At 40.7% G+C, this 21,242-nt stretch overlaps 1 protein-coding gene across 8 annotated transcripts in view; it reads right to left on the bottom strand.

Annotated features, from left to right (window-relative positions):
* Nucleotides 1-21,242, bottom strand: part of RALGPS2 (Ral GEF with PH domain and SH3 binding motif 2) — a 115,568-nt gene that overhangs the window by 81,334 nt on the left and 12,992 nt on the right. For 5 of the 8 annotated variants that reach the window (XM_039555712.1, XM_039555711.1, XM_039555713.1 and 2 more), the window contains 3 exons: nt 11,113-11,244; nt 8,582-8,710; nt 118-168 (listed from right to left, as the gene is read on the bottom strand). In XM_039555712.1, coding sequence (XP_039411646.1) covers nt 118-168; nt 8,582-8,710; nt 11,113-11,169 — 237 coding nt within the window. In that variant the 5' untranslated portion in view covers nt 11,170-11,244. Of the gene's footprint in view, nt 1-117; nt 169-296; nt 473-8,581; nt 8,711-11,112; nt 11,245-21,242 lie in introns of those variants that run through there. The other 3 variants (XM_019290043.3, XM_019290045.3, XM_019290046.3) reach the window with 2 other exon arrangements.

Genomic DNA, 21,242 nt, shown 5'->3' with positions numbered 1-21,242 from the left:
TCCATTAAGTGGGACAAAAATTAAGATTTATAGACACATACTTTGCAATTCCAGAATTTATACTACGGCATCACTTTTTTCATTTAAACTGGAAAACAAAGCCAATGAAATACTTACCTCTGGCTGAATTGCTTTAAATACAGGCACATCCATTAGTGTTATTTGACCCTGGAATAAAAATTTCAAAAAAATATAAGTTAAGATCAAAATTAACCTTTCATTCCATTTAGGTGCTGTGCTGCTTAAGAACTGCATTTGTCCTGTTTCCTTTTTTTTATTTGGCTTTCATTTTGTACCTAATTTCAGAGGTTGCAGCTTCTACCACAGGGCCATCCTGCAAAACCAAAGAATCAAGTGCTCCCAGCTTTACATACACAAATAATAAATCATGAGAAATTATTCTCAGGAGCATAATCCTGCAGTTAGCTACACAGGCAAGTAAGAGCCTGAACTCAGAAACACGATCTAAGAGCCTCCCCAGGAAGACAAGGAACCGACTGCACTTGCTCCAGGGTAGCTTCTCTTCAAAATCTGGATGTTAGTCCAGCTACACAATTCTATTGAAACGTCCCTACAACTTTTCAATCAATACTTGAATCATATTCAAGTAACCAAGCAAAGCAATTGCTCAGTTGCTCAGCAAGTTAAAATTCAACACAGCCACCTCTTTTCCAGCAAGGCAATCAATAAGTGCATTTTCATTCTGGGATGTCTGTTCAGCTTTGAAAAGAGTAAAGTCAAAGACCAGGTTTTGCATTTTGAAATATATTCACAGAGTCTTATTTTATTAATCCTGCACAATTTAGGATTGCTGACAGCCTATGTATCCAAAAAAAAGACCATTTCTTTCAAAGGTAGCCCAGAAATACCAGTGCCATCCGAGTTAGATACCACAAATTTTCTTTTAATAATGAATCCAGGGACCTTGTTCTGTTCCCCCAGCTGTCAGCTGCACAGCTTTATTCCCATTTCCTTGAAAACAGCAGTGTCCCATATATACACTCCAAGGTACACACTGACAGGTTTGTGACTCCCACAAATTGTACCTGCCACTGGATGCCACTGTGGATGGTGGAACAGCTCCTCAGAGAAGCCAGCCTTGCAGGAGAATTTTAACTGGGATGCTCTGGTCGAAAGTCAGCAAATACAGAGATGTACCTGCTCTAATGAGGCAGGATGCATTTTGCAAAGACAACCCAATCTATACTTGGTAGCACATCTTGACCTCTAAATGCATTTTGAGATGGGAATTCTGACAACCAGTGACAAGCATAAAAAAATTCGATCTCTCATTTGTCTGTAACCAGCTGGACACAATCATCTGGTACTTTGCATATGCACCAGAGAAGTAACAAGCCCTTTATGTGTTTCACTTTCACACACTCTCTGTCCTGGGCTCTGCTTTAGTCAGCTGCTCTTTCCCCCACACACCACCAAGTGGGGCTGGAATGTCGATGTGCTGGCAGGCAGGAAGCCTCTGCAGATGGATCTGGACAGGCTGGATCGATGGCATGAGGTCCAACCAGGCCAAGTGCTGGGTCCTGCCCCCGGATCACAACAACCCCAGGAAGAGCTACAGCCTGTGGGGAGAGTGGCTGGAAAGACACATAAGGGAAGGCTTAAACTCTTCCTTTTGATTTCCACTGTGAGAAACCCAGTCCTGGAACACCAGCCACAGAACTCCGTCTCCAGTCTCCCATTTGTGTGCTTAAGTCTATCAAGCTTCCTCAGAAATGTGTTCTTTTTGGTTAATACGTGACTGACTGGGTGCATCATTATGCTTCCCAGTAAAGCAAATTAATAGGGAAATTGGTTGGGCTTGGGAAGGTGAAATGAAAAGAAAGGGCACTTCAATAAAATTCAAATAGAAGGTACATTAAGAGATCCTTACGAAAGACACAGGCATTTCAATAGTTATTGATGTTTCACTGCAAATCCTCCTCACTGAAACAAGATTATAATAACAGCACAATAAGAATGAGGCAGGAAACTGATTCTTTGTTCACACTGAAGAGGGAAGACTTAAAAAGAAACGTTGTCTTTCTTGCCAGCCCTCCAGAATCCATCCTCTTCATCAGCCTGAACTGCCTTAGCTGAATCTGACTTGCTTCAGTAGTGACTCCTAAACAAATTATTACTTTAAGACAGGATCAATACAAAATATTTATGAAACAAAAAGTATTATTAGAAATTCACAAAAGAATTCATATATCAAAATAAATGCATGTATTTTAAACGGGGATATTAAAAAGGACATTTTAACATTGAAAAAACACTCAAGTGTCAAGGTTCAGCATTAATGTTCATTACTAAAAATATTTGAAATTGCTATTAAGTATATTACAGTATTTTAGAAAGTCTGACAACTAAAAAACCTCGGGAAGTTTTAACAGAGAAACCTCTTTCTTCTAGTATCATGTTGATACTAGGCTGATGCAGTTTTTTTCCTTCATTGGTTGACACATTTGTGCTTTTATTAAAATCTTAAGTAACACTGTATCACATTAGCACTTGTTCAAGAAACATCCCTTCCTGCAGTTCCTTTCTTACAGAGCTTGACATTTCCATTGCAACTTCCAAGGGCTTAGCAAACTGCTCCTAATTCAAAGGAATCCAGGCACTGAGAGCTGAATATGGACGATTGCTAAAAAGCCACTTGAGTTTGTAGATATGACAGCGTAAGTCACGTCAGTCTAAAACTACATTTAACACAACAGACTTTGTGAAACATTAACGTGCTCAGATTTAAAAGTCTGCATTTGTAAGTCTAACAACTGAATTTTTATTCTTTTAAAACAGGCTCGCTCATTGCTAAGTAAGTAAATAAAGCAGACTTAAAGGCTGGCAGTCTAATTAACAGCACTTCAAAGTTTCAAAAAAAATCGATGAGTTTTATGTTATGTGCCACTGCTCAACTCTAACAGCAACAAAAAACTTCTGCGTTGACCATCTCCAGGGGAATTTAAACCCCAATAAACAAAGCCCCTAGTTTGGTTTCTGCAAGTGAGAGAGATACAATGCACTAACTTTTCTCACTCCAGCTCCTTAACCCAGCCAATACAAATTCTTGGAGAGCTTCCCTCTCCTCCCAAAATGTGGTTTAATGCTTTAATATTCAAACCAAAAATTATAAGTGTTCAAATCAACTTGTTACATGAAGCACGCCAACCATAACTTCTCTGGTTTTGGAGCTGCCAGCTGCACAGATTTTAAAAAAATAAAAATAATCACATGTGTAATACAAAACTGGGAACTTGTCCTTACTTATCATTTAAATAAGCATTCTGATTATGCAAAGATAGGGAAACTTGGTATTTTCTCTCTTTCCAGAAGTGATTATGTCTACCAAGTTCATTTATATAATAAAGTATTTCATCACTGCACAGGCACAGGGTGAGCCAAATGGAGGTTTTGTTTCTGTTTGCCCTAGATCCCAGATAACAGCTCCAGAACATGATTAGGAAAGGTATGATTTTAATATATCACAACAATATATCCCAATTCTCAGCCACTTGAAGAGCTGTACAAGAGAAAACCACCTTTCAAAAGCGGCGCACGATCATCTTCCAATCACCGCACTGGAATGGCAGCTGGAAGATCCTTCCCCACCCCTACACAGCCGCAGGAGTTTTGCATGTGCAGAAGACCTTGCCTGGGGAGCCTCCAACAGCCAAGTTTAAAAGTATTTTAGCTCTCATGGGTGTTGAGAAGTTGGACTCGTTAACAATTCAGTACTTCAAAATACTAAAATTATTACCATGCAGCTTCATATAAAGAGGCTTTACCCCTCTCCTGGGGAGGTCTGCCAGGTCAGAAATTTTACATTCAAACAAATTTTACATTTCTGTGTGCTGCTTCTTTGAGGACTATGGAGAAGCTTAATGAAATAAAATTTTTAAATATTTCCTGATTCTTTCTCTTTTCCATGAGGACACATGGACTACCCTCCTTCCATAAAATCTTGTAACATAAGAACTTCTGGTTCCAGTTAAGACCACTGCATTAAGCTCCTCTCCACATTCCTGTATGAAAGTTCTCACTGGACCTGGGCTAGATTCCCACCTTTCTAGTCCCTAGTCCTTCTCAAGCATGAACTCTTTCTATCAGCCACTTGCTGTTTGCACTACAAGTTTTCCTGCCATGTACCTACCCTGAGGACAGGCCACTTCCCACACAGCTCCCTCCCAGACTGAAACCCTTAGTGTAAAAAGAAACTCAGTTTCTGTTTGAGATGAAAAAAGTCAAATGTCTGCATTCTGGTCATTGAAGACTACTGCCATCACCTGATTTTCCTTGAAGCCATGTTGGTTCAAGCAGCACTTTATAAATTGTTCCTTAATCTGAATTTCTAGAAGGAATTATATTTAAGCCTTCCAACTTGGCTTAGAGCTGTCTCTCTGGGCTGCCAGGATACTGAAAATATAGCTAAGCCTCTGTTAAGCACAGCATCAGTAGGAGAATAATTCTGCAGCCCAGAACAAACACCAGGGGATTCAAGTTCCTATGTTGAAGCTCTACTTGTTTTCTCACAAAGTCCACTCCAAAACTTTTATCATTAATAGTTCCTCCACGTGCTATAATTGAGTTGCTTCTTCTTGCTCTTATTGGGAACATATTTACTCTAACATTCTTCTGAGAAGTAAAGCTAACAGGATGTAGATAACCTGATATTTCACTGTCATAAGAACATCTCTGAGAACTCCTCCTTGTTTCATCTAAACCGTTTATAAATAAACTCTATTTGCACATTGTTTCCAAAATAAGCAGGATTTCCTTCCAACAACCATTTGACAAAGCTTCATCGGAATTAAAAAGAAGGAAATACACATAGATCTTAGGATGAGCTTACTCCATAGCACTTCCAGAGACTAGGGCAAAGAATAAAGAATCCTTCTTAGATAACTAGGTGGCAAAAAAAGCAATGGATTCATACAGCTGCGCTTCCCTTAATTCTACCTCAAATATTTACACCACGGTGGCTAAGTTGAAGTATAAAATGGAGAAGTGAGTCAAAAAGTAATAAACGGTCTAATAATTAAACAGTAGCTGTCTAAGGAATAAGAATTTACTGTAAAGCAAAAAATAAATATTTCTTCAACTTGAGGTTGGCCGGCACCTTAATTTGGAGCTCATGTTCCCAAGCATTCTCCTTCTTTCCTTCAGCCTCACCAGCCTCCCCGCTCCACTGCCACTGCACCACCGACAGATCCCTCCCCCACAAATTGTGCCCTGTGTGCTCAAAACCACACTTCTCCCTTGGATGAAAAGGGGCAGCATTCACTGCGACCACGCCAACCCTGGACACACAACGGCCCCCCCCAGCAGGGCCAGACACCACGGGGCAATCCTGGCACCAGCCTGGCTGTGGCTTCCAGCCCGGGAATAAAGAACTGAGCAGTGACCAGCCTAAAAGCAGGTCTTTCAATCAGAGATGGTCTCCTTACTAGTTACATCCACAAAGCTGTCCATTGAACCCTTGAACGTGTCCTACTTCATACTCATTGAATGGGATTCTTCTTCCCCAAAATCTATGCAACACGCAGGTATTCAATACATCCCCTGGAAACTTTCTGGAAGCTGCAAGGTGATAAAGCAAACTAGAAATTTGCAACAGCAGCTGCAGGGCCTGAAGATCTCACCCGTTTCTGTGACTTGGCCCTTTCTAAAGCAGCCTTCAACCTTCGGAAGAATTAAAACCACCCAGTTGGTAACAAGGTTATAACTGACTATTACGCCTCTATTACAACAAGAATTTCCATTACTGTTCAAACTGGCCCCCTTGAAGGGCTGGCAGACTTTTGCTTATGAGACAAAGGACCATTACATGCAACAGGACTCCTCCTGTGTGCTCAGGACAGTGTTAGATGACTGCCAAAGGGGAGAAATATGGAAATGAAATCACCAAAAATATCTGCACTTGGGTTTCTCTTTGGCTTGGTAGCAGCTTCTTGAAAATACAGGATTACAAGTGATACCTTTTGTTGTCCAACTTGTCTCTTACCCACTAAACGACTGAACAGATGGAGTTTTGAAATAACAATGATGTCTCTGAGGCAGTGGGAACTGAAAATACATCTGTGTCTCTCATTGCTACTGAAATCACTAGCATGGATCTTATTTCCAGCATATCTCAAACTTCATTATCTTTGAGATGTGTGTTCTTCCTCCTCCGGCATAGCTGTACTTCTCCCATCTGTGCACGGTGACCCGTTCTGATCAGAACACACCAGATCACACGAGGTACAGGACAGGGCCTCACGATGTTTATGGTGACTTCATCAGTTAACTCTCACCTTTGCACTACCTACGTACTGGAACTCTTTTCCACTGGAGCCAAGGTTTCCTAATCGTTATTGAGACAGTTGTCTAACTGCCTCTTGTGCGGCAACTCGCTTTTATTGCTCTTTTACTGGCTTTTTCACATTATCTTCCCTCTCAATCAATAAGGTACTTAGGCAGGCCACAAATTATTCCATCAGTTTACCACTTCAAAATCAATGATTTTTTTTTTAACAGTATTCACTCAGCTGTCACAGAGACATGTCTGCAGCCTGCACTGTATCCATTTTGTAAGAGCTTTCTCATACTTTGAAAAAGCAACTGGCAGCATATCCATGTCCAGCCCAAGAGGTACTACCCACCACCAGGAAACCTCACACACTTTTGCATCCTCAAGAGCTTGGCCCTACTGCATCACTCTGGTGGTCTTCACATTAACACAGAAACCCAGATGAAGATTTTACACCTCTCTGTTATGGCAGGACTAAACCCAGGAAGAGTAAGGAAGTGGCCAAGAAAATAAAAACAAGTTTAAGGGTCAAAGGTACTTTTCCTCCAGGGTACCTAAGTTTTTGGCAAATTTACTTATTTCTACAACCTTTAGCAAGAATGATCCGAAAAAGACAGCACTCAAAGCAAGAAAGTGCTACTGGAAAAGGAGATATGTGTGCCTGGGGAAACAAACATTAACAAAGAAGTGCAGCTGTGTAAAGAAACATTGAAAAAGAAATTAATTATTTCCTTCCCAAAGGACTGAATACTGATGATTTTGCTCAATTGTTCAGAATTCTACACGCAAGATATTTCATATTGTTTTACAGTAAATTAAACCTGGTATGAAGAGCTAGATACTTTAAAAGGAAAAAGGTAAGAGCAAAGATGTTTCTTTTAGGGGACTGAAAAAACAGCAAAATGATGCTTAGTAGTAGAAACCGAAAATACAGGCACAGCCTCATAACCGTAATGCAAAAGGCTTAATTAAAAGATTCCTGTCGGTGAGTAGAACTCTACCCCACTTTGAGGAATAATATGAAAGCAGGAAAAACACTGGATTTGAATACAGATTTTCATCTAAGCAAGATTTATTTCCTAAGTAGGTAACATTTAGAACACAAGGAGTCAAAGGCATCTGCGTATGAGAGAAGGATCAGATGGTGGAGCAAAAGGATTACGACATGTGGTACAAGACAAGGCACCTCTGTACATTCTGCTGTCAAAGTGAGTGACAGCAGCTCCACAGAGACTGACTGATCTATTCTGCTGCCCAGCAGCACCCACCACTGGTAAATAGTAGAGCCATTCAACAAACTCATTCTGGCCTGAATACATAATTCCACTCGACTTCATGTCCCTAGCCCCACATTCCCCAAGTACTTAGATTTACTCTATGTACAGGAATCATAAGATAAAACTGGAAGGATAGCCAGCCCCAAAAAACATCTTCCCATGGAAAGTAGGTGATTCACTGCCCAGCTGCTCGTGACAACAGTGCAAGGAAGAGGCCCAAATCACATGACTTGAGCCTCAGTCAGGAATAAATCCCATAATTAATTATGATCCCTAGCCAAGAAGAATTTAATGTGTAAGTACCACTTCATAATCCAGCTGCTTTAAATTTCCAGTGTTCTCATTAAAATCAATTTAGCCATTAATAATTAACTGAAATAGTTATTAATGATTACAACCAGAACAAACTAAATGGGAATATTTTGTGACATGTATTACTCCATATCAACAATCTCCCCAGGACAACTCCTCATGAATCTCATCATTTAAATTAGAAATGCAGTAAGAGCTTAGCAATCTTTCTAGTAACATACTCAAATCACTTAGAGGGACCACCTGTTATCCTCACCTCTACTGGGAGTAAAAACAACACAAAACAATCACCCAGTGTTTTGGTTAAACATCTCATTATTCTGCGCGCCAAAAAGACGAAAACTAGAAAAGCTTCCTAGAGCAAGAATTAACAGAGTTAAGAACCAAAATGCCTCCAAAAAACCACAAGTACAGATCAAGTATAGTCTTGCAACTAAAATAGGCATGTCATAACTAAGCTGCATCGCGTAGACTAAAGAATCTTTGGTCTATGCTACATAGAAGAGTAGGAAAAATACCTGGACAGCAGAGCTCCAAAAGATCCCTTAAGTTCAAACAGAATAGAGACAATGAAGAACTAAAGAACAGGATTGTTTTTAAAACCCATGGATGACAGAAGTTAGGCAAAAGAAGTACAGAAATGGAGAAGCAGAGGAAAAGGAGATTCACACACAAAGTAATTAGAATCCCTGGACTTGCTTACCGCATATTCCTCTGGTGTAACCTTTAGAACATCAAATACCACTGCATCAAAGCTCTTCTTCAGTTCAGCTGAACCCTTGTCGCTCAAGGACTCGGAGCTGCTACTCTTCTGCAGAAACAAACAAAAACACTGAGGCTATTTTGGACCTGTCCTCTGCTTTTTGTCTTCTCTTTTTCACACTCCCAAAAGCAAAATTTCTGTCCAAACGTCATCATTAACAGACTTTTTCTATTGGGTAAATTATCAATTCAAAGTCAGTCACAGAACACACTTTCTCCTGACACGGACTGCAAAAAATCAGACCCTCAAAGTGACTTCTGGATTTCCATGGATTTCCTTCTAGCTGAAGGAGGGCAGGGTTAGATGGGATATTGGGAAGGACTTCTTCCCTTTGAGGGTGGTGAGGCCCTGGCACAGGGTACCCAGAGCAGCTGTGGCTGCCCCTGGATCCCTGCAAGTGTTCAAGGCCAGGTTGGACAGAGCTTGGAGCAGCCTGGGATGGTAGAAGGTGTCCCAGCCCACGGCAGGGGTGCTGGAACAAGATGAGCTTTAACATCCCTTCCAATCCAAGTAATCCCATGATTTCAAACAAGTCCCTCAAAACACAACAGTTATATTTCAGTGCATAATTAAATTCCATTTTTGTTGACAGGAAAGGTAATAACAACAACTGTATCAGCAACAATAATACAGTCACACTGAATTTCAAACAGAAAAAATATCACTGTGGTAAGGAAAAAGACAAGGTCTGCCCCAAAGGAATAGTTATCAGTTCTCTTCCTCTTTCTCTTAAAAACATGAAAGCTTACAAAAATTACACTGAGCCACACATGTTCCTGTTGAAGACATTTAGCATAAGGAATTTTAGTGTTGTTTTTAAATTACAGTAATCCACATTTGCAAAAAACCCCAGGTCCTAGGATATTCTTCTATTAAAATTTATCTACAAAAAGATTTTGCTTCCCTGCAAAATACAAATGTGGTTCAAAGAATTAACACTTTATATTGATTTCATATGTTTCATATACGGTTTTCACATTAAAGCAATACATTTGTGTTATGAGCAATCACTTCCTCTAGCACAGAGAGGCAGACCTAGATTCTATTCATTCATTCCTGAAGGAATGGCCTGAAGCTGGGTCAGGGGAGGTTTGGGTTGGGTATCAGGGAAAGGTTCTTCCCCCAGAGGGTGGTTGGGCACTGCCCAGGCTCCCCAGGGAATGGTCCCAGCCCCGAGGCCGCCAGAGCTCCAGGAGGGTTTGGCCAACGCTCCCAGGGACGCACAGGGTGGGGTTGCTGGGGTGGCCAGTGGGCCAACACTGTCAAGGCCTTTTCTGACACTGTCATTTTCCTGCTAATGATGTTCAAAGTTTTCAAGACTGTGGACATGGGTCCTTGAGAATTCAACCAGTTGAAATAAACTCTTGTCCATTTTCAAGCACTTTTGTTATAAGGACACATTATAAAGAAAATGTTTATTTAATAATGGATGCCCACTTTTAATTAGATTCTGACAGTAGAATCTCTCTAGAGATCTGCCTTTGAAAACACCAGCAAAAACTCCAAACCAGACAGGCATCTTCAGTAACCAATATGCTTACAGAAACATTTCAGTTACAAGTCCTTTTTCATACTTCTTAGTCAAGATAGAAAAAAAAAAAATACCACTTGCTTAAATTTATGTGATTTTGCCAAAATATATTTTACTCAATTTTATCAGACATCATATAAACATTCAAGACTATTTTGCTGAGTAAAAAAGTTGCTTTCCTCCAAGAAAATTTTTCAGGTGCATGCCAAAAAATAGTCAATGATACATGAAACAATTATAAGGGGAGTACAAGAATCTATATAAAAACAAACAAAGGTCTTGGAGACTGATGCCAGCTTTCTTGACAATATTTGTGAAATTGTGCTGAAGATACTTGGTTCCTTTTGGTAACACAAGACTCCAATTTTCCTTTCACCTTGTTTGTGGAACTCCCCATTTCCATATGCAAGTGCATGCCACACACAGCTGCTATCAAAACTCATCTGTAAATATGCAAATAAACGAAACATCCTTGGTACAGTCCAGAGATTCGAGGAAGGAAGCAACTACCTGTGACAAAGGGAACAACTCTGTTCCACTGCTACTGTGTCAGATTGCTCCTCAGTACACACACACACATACAAGTACCTGTCAAAGAAAAGAACATTTCCCACTGCCCCTGCCAACCCAGCTTCATGTGCTAAGAGCATCTATTCTTGCTAAAACTTGAAAAGAAATGCTTCCTTGTCTAGATGTGGTGGAAGAGAACATGGAAAAAAGCAGCTTTGGCTATGGCAAGACTGTAAAGGCAAGCTCATGCTCTATTGTTGTATGCCACGTTCAGGACTTTACATTTTAGTCACACTAAGAGGGGTGTATGAAACCAAGGCACAGAACAAGAATCTGTTGGACAAGACCTGTTAAAAGAAAAACTTACATTTTAGTGCACTTAAGGTAAAAACTGAGTACTCAGTTACCCAGTGAGGTTTTCAATCCTTACCTCTGAAGCAGTAGCTGCAATATTAACACTGCTGGACTGTCCGTTCATTAGGTCCATACTGCCCACACCATTAATCTTCAGCCCTACATTTACAGCAGCAGCATCATCTCCAAGGCAACCGAATAACCATTCCTACAAGGAGCAAAAAGGTATCAGAAACCACTTTCTTCAGGGCATTTAATCAAGATTCAGAGCCTAAAATCCTCAACAAAAATAAAGGACTTCCAAAATGGCTACACCATTCTGAGGTCCAGATTTCAGATTCTAACACGTAGTTTAGAATTACCTACTTAAAACCAACATACACAACTGAAGGTTCCATTAAAATTCAACAGTTACTGGCAGTACTGACTTGCCACATTCTTTTCCCCTACTATTTTCTCTATACCAGGAATCAATATGTAAACAAAGTGAGGTCTGCAACATCAGCTCACAGATGATGTTTTTCCTTTTATTACCAACTTTTAAAAGTATATTCCAGATGTTAACCCTACTAGATAACTTTAACAAGGTATTATCCAATCAATTCCTATCTTACATGACTCTTCACCAGCTTCAAGTGAAAATTATCACATTGAAAGCAATTAAAAGTACAAGTGGAATTTATACTTTTCTCCACAAATGACCCAAATGATTGCTTAGTTAAAAAAACCCCAAACAAACAGAAAAACACACAAAGGAAAATTCCACACACTAACTTCTCATGCATCCTTGCAAGAATACTATGACTTTTCATTCTGCAGAGAAAAGGCTGCAAAGAAATGGAAACCTCTGGCATCCACTATAAAAACAGTAAGACTACCCAACCCCAAAGTGCTAGAGAGTATAAAAACTGGATGGTGCTTAAATTAATGAGCTGTTAGTGCCCTCTAGTGTGAAAACTATTATCAATCAGCTTCCATGTATCTATGTCTATAGCAGGTGTGATTGCTTCCAAAGTTGCTGCTGTTTATTAAATTCACTTTTGGTTTGTAGTTTAACTCAGAGCTATTGCATGGTCTGAAAATAAATGGAGAAGGGAAGTGACAGGTAACTGGGTAATTCCACATGACAAAATGGTATTACAGCAGCTCATACTTAAGGCCTCTAAGGAATGAAATAAAATAATCCAAAAAGCTGTATCTCCAAGGGATCTAAACCAAGCATGTCAGACAGACAAGCCCAGAAGGCAAGAAACTGCAATATTTAAATACGAAAATATCCTCAAATGCTAACGTGTCACCATAGGAATGCAATACAGAAAGGAAGGCAGTGCAAGAGAGCATGTGGTAAATGTCAGTCAAACACTACAGCTTCCAGGTATTTTTGAGTATTACCTGTCCCATCTGAGCTGTACTTCTGCAATTCAGGACAGCCATCCACATTCTACCCTTTGTGGGCTTAGAAAGACTGACAGAACTGTCTCAGTCACGGGACAGAGGATGTTACATTTCACTTTAATGCTACATTCCCAGCCCACGTGCTTTCATTAAGACTGATTCCTCCACTAAAAATGCACTCAACTGCACTTAAGCTTTAGCTGGTATTACACTAACACATCACACAAAGAGAAAAAACCCTCATCTTTGGCCTCTGAGTGTCACTGCTGTCCTGTCCTTTCCCGCCTCAATTACCCTTCAGATTGTCTTGGGGAATATTGGCAAATGCCCAGCTCCCCAGTGCCTCTCTCCTACAGCTTTTTCGTTTACTTAAGAGAAAAGCACAGAAATAAAACTCTAACTGATGCATTAAAAGTTTCATTTTTGTAGTGACAGTAGAGGCCACAGGTATCACATCTTCAAAACCAGTTTCAGGCACCCCACATGCTCAAAGTGCTACATTTATCCCAAAGTAATCTCTTCTGCTAAAAAAGCCCTACCCTTTAAAATTTTGGGAGTTTTTTTAACCACTGTGTTTTTAAGGAAAGTAGTTGTATGCTACAGTTATGGGCCAGACTGCACAATTTCCTCCAACTATCTTAAACTAAATGTTATATATTTGACCCTTGGCTCACATAGGCTTCAATTGTTCCCCTTCCCCTTATTAACGGGAGGCAAAAAAGCAAAGAATTAGGGAAGCCCTTCTGTGCAAGGAAAAACAAAAAACTGAGCTCTGGGGGCTTTTTTTGTGGAGGTATTTGGATGGTGCTAATTAAAAGAAACTCCACATATCCTAGAAGCCTATGGAGTTGGCAGATCAGCCTCACATCAACAAGAGCACACTAATTCCTCTATCAGCAAGTGTTAAAGCCCAGTTTCCTCAATTATTAGTCTCACCTAACCCACAGCTATCCACAAGAACTTCCTCCTTGTATTTCCTGACAGACTTTCCACCTCAGAGGAGCTGAGGAAGGTTCAGCAGTGCTGCATGCTCATCCAGGTCTTCCTCTTCTGCCTGGTTACTGTGATGGGAATTGAGAGAACTCTGTCTCTTAGTGAGGTGTGGGGCTACCATGCTGAGAAGTGACTTCTATGAGGCACGCCAACATTGGATTTTTAAAATTGTTTTTAAAAGTAAGCAGAAAATCCCTTGGGGAAAAAACCCCCTCCCTGCAAAGGAAACAGAGTTCACAAAATGTAACATCTGCCATCAAGCTGTATCCTAACAAAGCTGTCCACACAATGATACCTTTGTGCCCATTGCTGCATTACAAGAGTATGTCTGAATATATTTATACTTTTTCACATTTTGTGAGGATACAGTAAGGAGCTGAATTAGTACTGAACTGCTATAAATATATATTTATCAACCTTAAAGTTCCAGAATTGGCAACCTTTACAATGCTCTCATGTCTAGCAGCTTTCAAAAGTACATCACCACTCCCATAATAAGAAAAAGTCACAGCAACAGTTTTGGTCAGTGTGGCACTTAAGATAAATATTGAAAAAATCCTCACACTGGAATAACTAAATCATTTGCTTCCTATACCATCCTTCTGCTCAAGAGCAAAATGATCTGTGAACAGCAATATCAGAAAGTGATCAAGAGCAGAGAAGTTCAGAGCAGCACAGCTGGGTCTGTGGAATGACTGTCACCACTCTGCAACAGTGAGTCACAGTTTTCACTGTGTACCTTGTATATCCAATTACCAAAACTGAATTACACTGAGTAATTTGAACTTCCAGTCTGTTTCTCCTCTCCAATTTAATAAATGCCTTTGTGTTCAGAAATGCATTACACATGGAATTGAGAGTGTTTTATACGATGCACAAAATACCTAAGCATTTAATGCCAGCCTGAAGCCTCAACACACTGTGTGGTATCTTCCTACCTCTTCATGCTACACACACTGTACAGTAGAAAGCAAACTAAAAAGACTGATACAAATATTCATCACACCCAAACAATGAAAATATCTAGACTATTGTTGTGGTTTAGCCCCAGCCAGCAGCTCAGCCCCATGCAGCCACTCGCTCACTCCCCCGCAGTGGACGGGGGAGAGAATCAGCAGGATAAAAGTGAAAAATCTCGTGGGACGAGATGGAGACAGCTCAGTAGGGAAAGCAAAAGCTGTGTGCTCAAGCAAAGCAAGGAATTCATTCACTGCTTCCCATGGACAGGCAGGTGTTCAGCCATCCCTAGGAAAGCAGGGCTCCATCCTGTGTAACAGTGACTCGGAAAGCCAAAAGCCACTCCAAATGCCACCCCTCCCACCTTCTTCCTCCAGATTTATATTATTACATATATGGCCTAGAATAAGCCTGCTGGGGTCAGCTGTCCCAGCTATACCCCCTCCCAATCTGCAGTGCACCCCAGCCTACGTGCTGGCAGGGTGAGGAGCAGAAAAGGCCTTGACTCTGTGTCAGCCCTGCTCAGCAGTAACAAAAATATTCCTGTGGTATCAACACTGTTCTCAGCACAAATCCAAAACACAGCCCCACACTAAATACTGTGGAGAAAATGAACTTTATCCCAGCCAAAGCCAGCATAACTAAGCAGCGTCTGGTGCCTTCAGTGAGTTTTTCTGCAAATTCAGCCAAGGCTGTGCTGATGATCATTCCCTAGACCCCCCCCAAAGGGAAGGCAGCTCGGTGAGGACGAGCAAGGGCAGCAGCAGGGTGTGCCCAAGCACAGCTGCTGCAGAGCTGACCTGATCTCAGCACAAAGGGGACCAGAGAGTGCCCTTTGTTTTAGATAAACAGCTCTGTCAGTGGAGTAGATCAACTGACCGCATCCCAGCTGAGTGAATCAACTGGTGTTGTGAATGCTTCTGCCCGAGTTCATTGTTAGACGCGACAGTCTCCCCAGTTAGCTACAGCAGCACGGGGGAGCAGAGACGTGGCTCTACAAAACCACCCAAACAAGGAATTTCAGAGAGCTTGAGCTGGCTTCAACCCACGTCTTCCTGCCTGGTGACTGGGGACACCAGCATCGTGACAGCGAGCACACGCCAGAGACCAGCAATGGGGATCTCGCTGCTATTGTGTTTCAACTCTACACTGCAATTGCTGTCGTTTGCTGAGTTGAACTTGCATTTGTATTGCGATTTCAGTGTATTTTGTACCACACTGCTGAATCAGAAATCCTCTGTAACATCAACTATATTCAAATTGTTAACTTAACATTAAGCATTACACCCCCTCCATGTGTGGAATATCCAAAAGAACCTGGGCAGAGCGTACTGGACTCTCACAGATGTCTAACACAACATTTATGCCCGACTCCCTCCCACAGCAGATATTATTGACTCAGTTTGGGTCAAACACTGTCCCAAAAATACTGTACAAACAGCACTTTAAAAGACGACCCTAAAATTACATTTAAAACTTCCTGCCCAGAACAGTACAACAGCTTTGAAGAAACAAACTCAGTGAAGTTTTAGGAATAGCTCAAGAGTCACGATGACCAATATCCTCTTTGTTCTTACTCATAATGTCAGTACAAAGTGTCATTTGTTTTGATCACAGATCCCCATTAAGAAAACAAAAGTGCCTTGCATGGATCATCATTAACTATAAATGCAGAGTCACTACCAAAGACTTCAGAGACCAAAAAACAGTAGGGACCCAAAAAAGTCTGTTCCAGACACAATGAACCTGAGCTCCTGATCTTGCGGAAACTAGAGAGCGGAGGAAAACTTATTGTCTAAAAGGCAAAAGCTGAGACAACTGCTAAGAACCAACACAACCCACGGCCAAAAAACCTAAGAGACCAAGCATACTAAAAAAGAAGCAAACCACACACTCCACGCCAAACCAAAAAGTCCCAACAAACATAAAAGCCCCACAATGAAGCAGAGTCACCAAGGAATAGGCAAAGACCAACAAAGAAAAAACAAATTGCACCTTCCAAACGATATCCTTCAGTTTCACATTCGAGCCACCAAGCAGAAACCCACCCAGGTTACTGTACTGTAAGAATAAAGGTAGTATGTATGTACCCTTAAAGAGGAGAAATGAAAGTCACCTAAAGCCATCCTTTCATTCAGTTTTTGGTAAGCATGATGATATTAAGATAGCAAAACTGATAAAAATAGAAACTTCCACAAAAGACAAAATAATAGCTCAAGCAACTTAATATTACTCCATTCCCTTGCAGGAAATTTATCACTGAAAATAATAAAATCCCAGACCTATGAAACTCTATGAGATCTCCAGGGGCGTGAATCTTGGCAAAGCACTGCCTAATCTGTGCCTATCTCGTGAAGACTGAGATAAGAGACACAAGAAGACACACATTGGAGAGAGACATGACAAAAAACATATATGGAAGCATAATATTAAAAAAACCCAGATTACTAAGAGTTATTAAATATGCAATACCACTACAAATATTAAAACAAAAACCATTTAGAAATACAGCAAAGCAGTACAATACAGGACAAATAAAGCTATCCGATGGACAGAAGAACAAAAAAAAAAAACCCGTAAGTCAATCATTAAAGGACTCTGGTAGCTGATTCCTGTAAAATTTCTGCTGTGAATTTCAGCTGGAAATGATGCCACTAAAGCTGTAAGCATGAAGTAGCCAGATGAGACCCAGATATTTGCATTAATTAGGGACCAACACCACCTGCAAAACAATGCCGAAGGGACTCTGATGCTGTACTCTATGCAGTTCTGGTCACCTTGCTTCCAAAACATTTTTTCCATGAAATGCATGCACAGAAGGGCTTGCAGATATTCTGCAAGTATTCTGAAGACAGTGAAACTTCTTTCATAAGTGGAACCCAGGAGACCCCAGCTTGCTTATGGTACGAAACTGAGATCTGCTGAGGACACACTTGCCGCGTTTAACTACCAGGAAGATGCACCAGAAGTATGACTAAAATGCAAATTTATGCTCAAAATCTGAATAACAGCAATTGGGTTCTTGAACAGTTTTCAGACAACACCACTAACAGCAAATACCCCATAGCTGCTTAAGCTGATGCTGGACTCCTTCCTGACAGAAACCTTGTCACACGCTGCTGCACCAGCAGCACAGCTGACCCAGTAACACAGACTCCTGCCTTCCAGAGTCCTGCTGGAAACTCAAAGCACTTCTGTACTCACACAGCTCACTTATGTCACACATACATCTTTCCCTAAGCATCTGTTGCTCAACAGTCACGGCAGTATCAGCTGGTTAAACTCCAAGACAGATGAAATTAGAATCCATGGAACAGCAAGAAAGGGAACAAAAAATTCTTTCATTAGGTTTGACACTGAAGTTTTAAGTAAAAAAAGAAGCTTCATTTAAACACGTTCATTTAAATTTAGATTCTCTTTTTTACCTTAGAAAAGGCTTTACCTGGCAATTAGGTAAAATTACTATTCTTTAAGAAGACACTATTCACAGAGCACTTTCACTATAATTTGTCCTGAATAAATCTTATTGCTGCTTTTATGCACCTCATTCCCCAGCTCTGGGAATGGAAGGAGGCTGGGGGAGAGAGAAGAAATAGAGAGAGAGATAACATTAAGGTAATAGCAAGGCTCTGTCTCATTCGTATCTTGGTTTCCAGCTATCTAGACCTCTTCTCCACAGTTCTCCAGTACCCAGTGCTCTCCTTTTTAATCTCAAGAACTGGTACACCTTGCAGCTCCCATTTCCTTGGATGAGATAAAGAAAGAAAAACCAAAAGTGAAAGCCAGAATATCCTTCTCCAGGGCACAAGTTACTCATTTACCAAATCCTATTACAAAATTCACACCATTAGCTCAGTCTGTCATCAACTTGCAACAATCACCAAGAGGTTCAGCTCGAAATGGCAATTTTTCCAGGTTAGTTACACACAAATAGGAAGGAGATCCTTACCACTCTCACTTCCACCACGCAAAAGCAGCTTTCCTCAGTGGACTGACCCAGGGCCAGGACTTAACTGAGAGATATTCTAGCACAAGGTAACAAATTTCAGCATGAGAACTGGTACACAGCTGCAAGCAGTGGCAGATCCAGGCCCTCACACAGGCATGAACCAAGCAGAAGGAAAAGGATCATTGCAGGCAACAAATGGAGTAAGCCAAAAATGTGAACATGTGTACGTGCTGTTTAGGTTTAGCCTGAGGTCACAAGAGGTTGGCCTTCTGCTAACCAAAGGCCTCTCCAGCAGCAGCTGACTGTTAAAAGACAAAATGTAGGCATGCTAAGAAAATAACTGCACAAAACCTGAAGAACTTTCTGCTCACAAACTGCTTACAAATCATCAGGTCCCTGGCACTTCCCTTCAGAGATCACCAACAAGCCTCTGTTAGTAGTTCTTGAGAAAAGTCCACAGAAGAAAGCTTTATTCCTTTGGATCTGGCTATTACTTTGCAATTGCTATCAGAAGAGGGAACCTCTGAATTTATGAGACCTAGTTTGGTTTCCTTCCCATATGCCAAAAGAGTAAGCAGGAGGGAATTCTTTTAGCACAGAAAGTACATCAAAAGCATAATGTTCTACCCTCCTCATCTCCCTCCAACAACGAAAGCCAACCCAAAGCTTAATCTCTTTGAGCAACATTTCTTCTCATCCTGAAGAAGAAATCCAGGTTTCCTCAGTGATGAACCAGAGGAGAATCCCTCCTTGCCCCAAAGATACACAACAGGAAAAAACATAACCTAGAGGTATTTCTGAAGGACAGGAGCCACTGTTATTTTCAAGAATTAGAAGATGGCAAAGAAAATAAATAAGATTTAAACCAGAAGCAAATATTTTTAATTAATTAGGCCATTCAATAAGATGATAATCATTCTCCAATTGGATTTTCCAAGACCTCCACCACATGGCCATACAGTTGTCAGTTTTGTTTGCACACAAGAGGAGCAGTAAATGATTAATATCCTCTTGATTAACTGATGCTCAGTTTGTAAAGTGTTACTATGGCTAAGAAGTGCAGGCACAATATCAGTGGAATTAATAAAGGAAGAGCACATCTGCATACACCATTCTGAACAGGGAAATCATATTCAAGAGCACGCTACAGTGGAGCATTGAATGCTGCTAACCTGGATTTCAGGATCCAAAAATTCTTTTCAGAGGGATTTAGATCCAGTTTTGCTTTGTTTGAGGATAATACAAACAACACATAAATATGGAAGCATTATTAAGGCTGTGCATCAGCAAAAATATCACATCTCACTGTGAAAAGTCTTTAGAACTGCCTTCTATATTCCTAGCTTTTTTATACTGTTACTTTAAATAAGGCAACACAAAAATCAGCAGAAGGCAGACTTGAAGAAAACCATTGTAATGATCTGCAAATGGATCCATGCAGGTGGCATGCCTTCTCTCAGAACAGGAAGTGTTTCACAGGAAAAAGATCTGGGAAAAATACTTGAATATAATTTTATGTACAACCGCACACTTGTAAGTTGCGAGACAGGGATGACAACTGACAGCCTGAGCTTTGCTACTGCAAACAGGCTACAGGAACTCAGACACCAGCAATCACCACAACTCACATGCCAAAAGCACATGTAAGAAAAAAAAACAGTGACAAAAACTGAGCCTGAGGATCCACAACGACTTATCTGTGTCAACCTACACATCACATAGGGATGTGAAGAAAACTCAAATATCCATGCAACTCATTAAATAAACTCCTGGAAGCATTAAATGCTAGAGTCAAAATTACAAACAGCCAAATCAAAACCAAGATGATCCAATCATCCTAGGACACATTTTTAACAAGAGAGAAATGAGAAAGTCCCAGCTGTTGCTGAGTAACAGGCTCCAAATCCACAGAACTAAGGACTTGGTACATCCACCAGCCTCGACTGCACCCTTGCCTTGTACAGGAAGGCAAAAAAGATTGACATTTAAGGAAAAGAAGGCAAAACTCCTCCCCCATGGAGTGCCTGACTTTCTCACTCAGAAAAAAATACTGTTGAGAGAACATTTTACTGTATTTTTTTGTAAAGCTACTAATAGACAATAAGAACCTTTCTCAAAGAGGACACACAGTATCATAGTCTGGTTTGAAATTCAGCTTTCAGAGAGATGAGTACAGTCTTTATCAATAACACCTTTGACAGCAACATTTCAATGATGTGCTCTGTAATTATTCTTTCCTGAACATCATGCATTGATATGCACCGTTGCTATAGAAATGGTGCTAACAGGAAAAAATCTATCAGCCTATGAATTGCCTGTTTGGTATGATGACTATTATGGGAAACTACAACAGACATTGGGGAAGAGAGCTGGTCTTCTGCCTGTGTCACTGGCCCCTGCATTCATTCACAGAAGTGTGTCAAGCCTAGGGTAAACAACTTCGACAAGCAAACAACACACAAACCACTTACTTATCGATCGGCGCATCCCATTCACCTCTTTTCCACATTTCTAACTCCCTTTGGAAGGGCCTCAGTAAATCAGCCAACTTAGGAAAGAACAGATGAAGACCTAAATATCCATAGTTTAATGTTATACACCTTTCTCCACCCAAGATCAGTCAGCAACTGGTGACCACCAAAGCATCTGCCCAATAAAACATGACATAGAAACCAAATTACATAGAGACACAGAAACCAAGTAAATTCAAGTACAGAACTCCAACAGTCAGATGGCCCAACCATATACCAGTGACCTACTCAGTGTCTGGAACTGTTAACCAAGAATATGCTTGCTTCAACTGAAATTCAGAGTGAACTTTTTCATTAAGGAGGACAGTATGTTTTTTAAGATGGTATCAGACTTTTTTCTTGTTATCAAAATAGAAACTTACAGTAGACCATAGGGCAATG

The sequence above is a fragment of the Corvus cornix genome, chromosome 8 (genome assembly GCF_000738735.6).
Source record: "Corvus cornix cornix isolate S_Up_H32 chromosome 8, ASM73873v5, whole genome shotgun sequence".
Lineage (NCBI taxonomy): Eukaryota > Metazoa > Chordata > Aves > Passeriformes > Corvidae > Corvus > Corvus cornix.
Note: the sequence above shows the minus strand (reverse complement) of the source record. Positions and strands in the feature narration are given on the sequence as shown.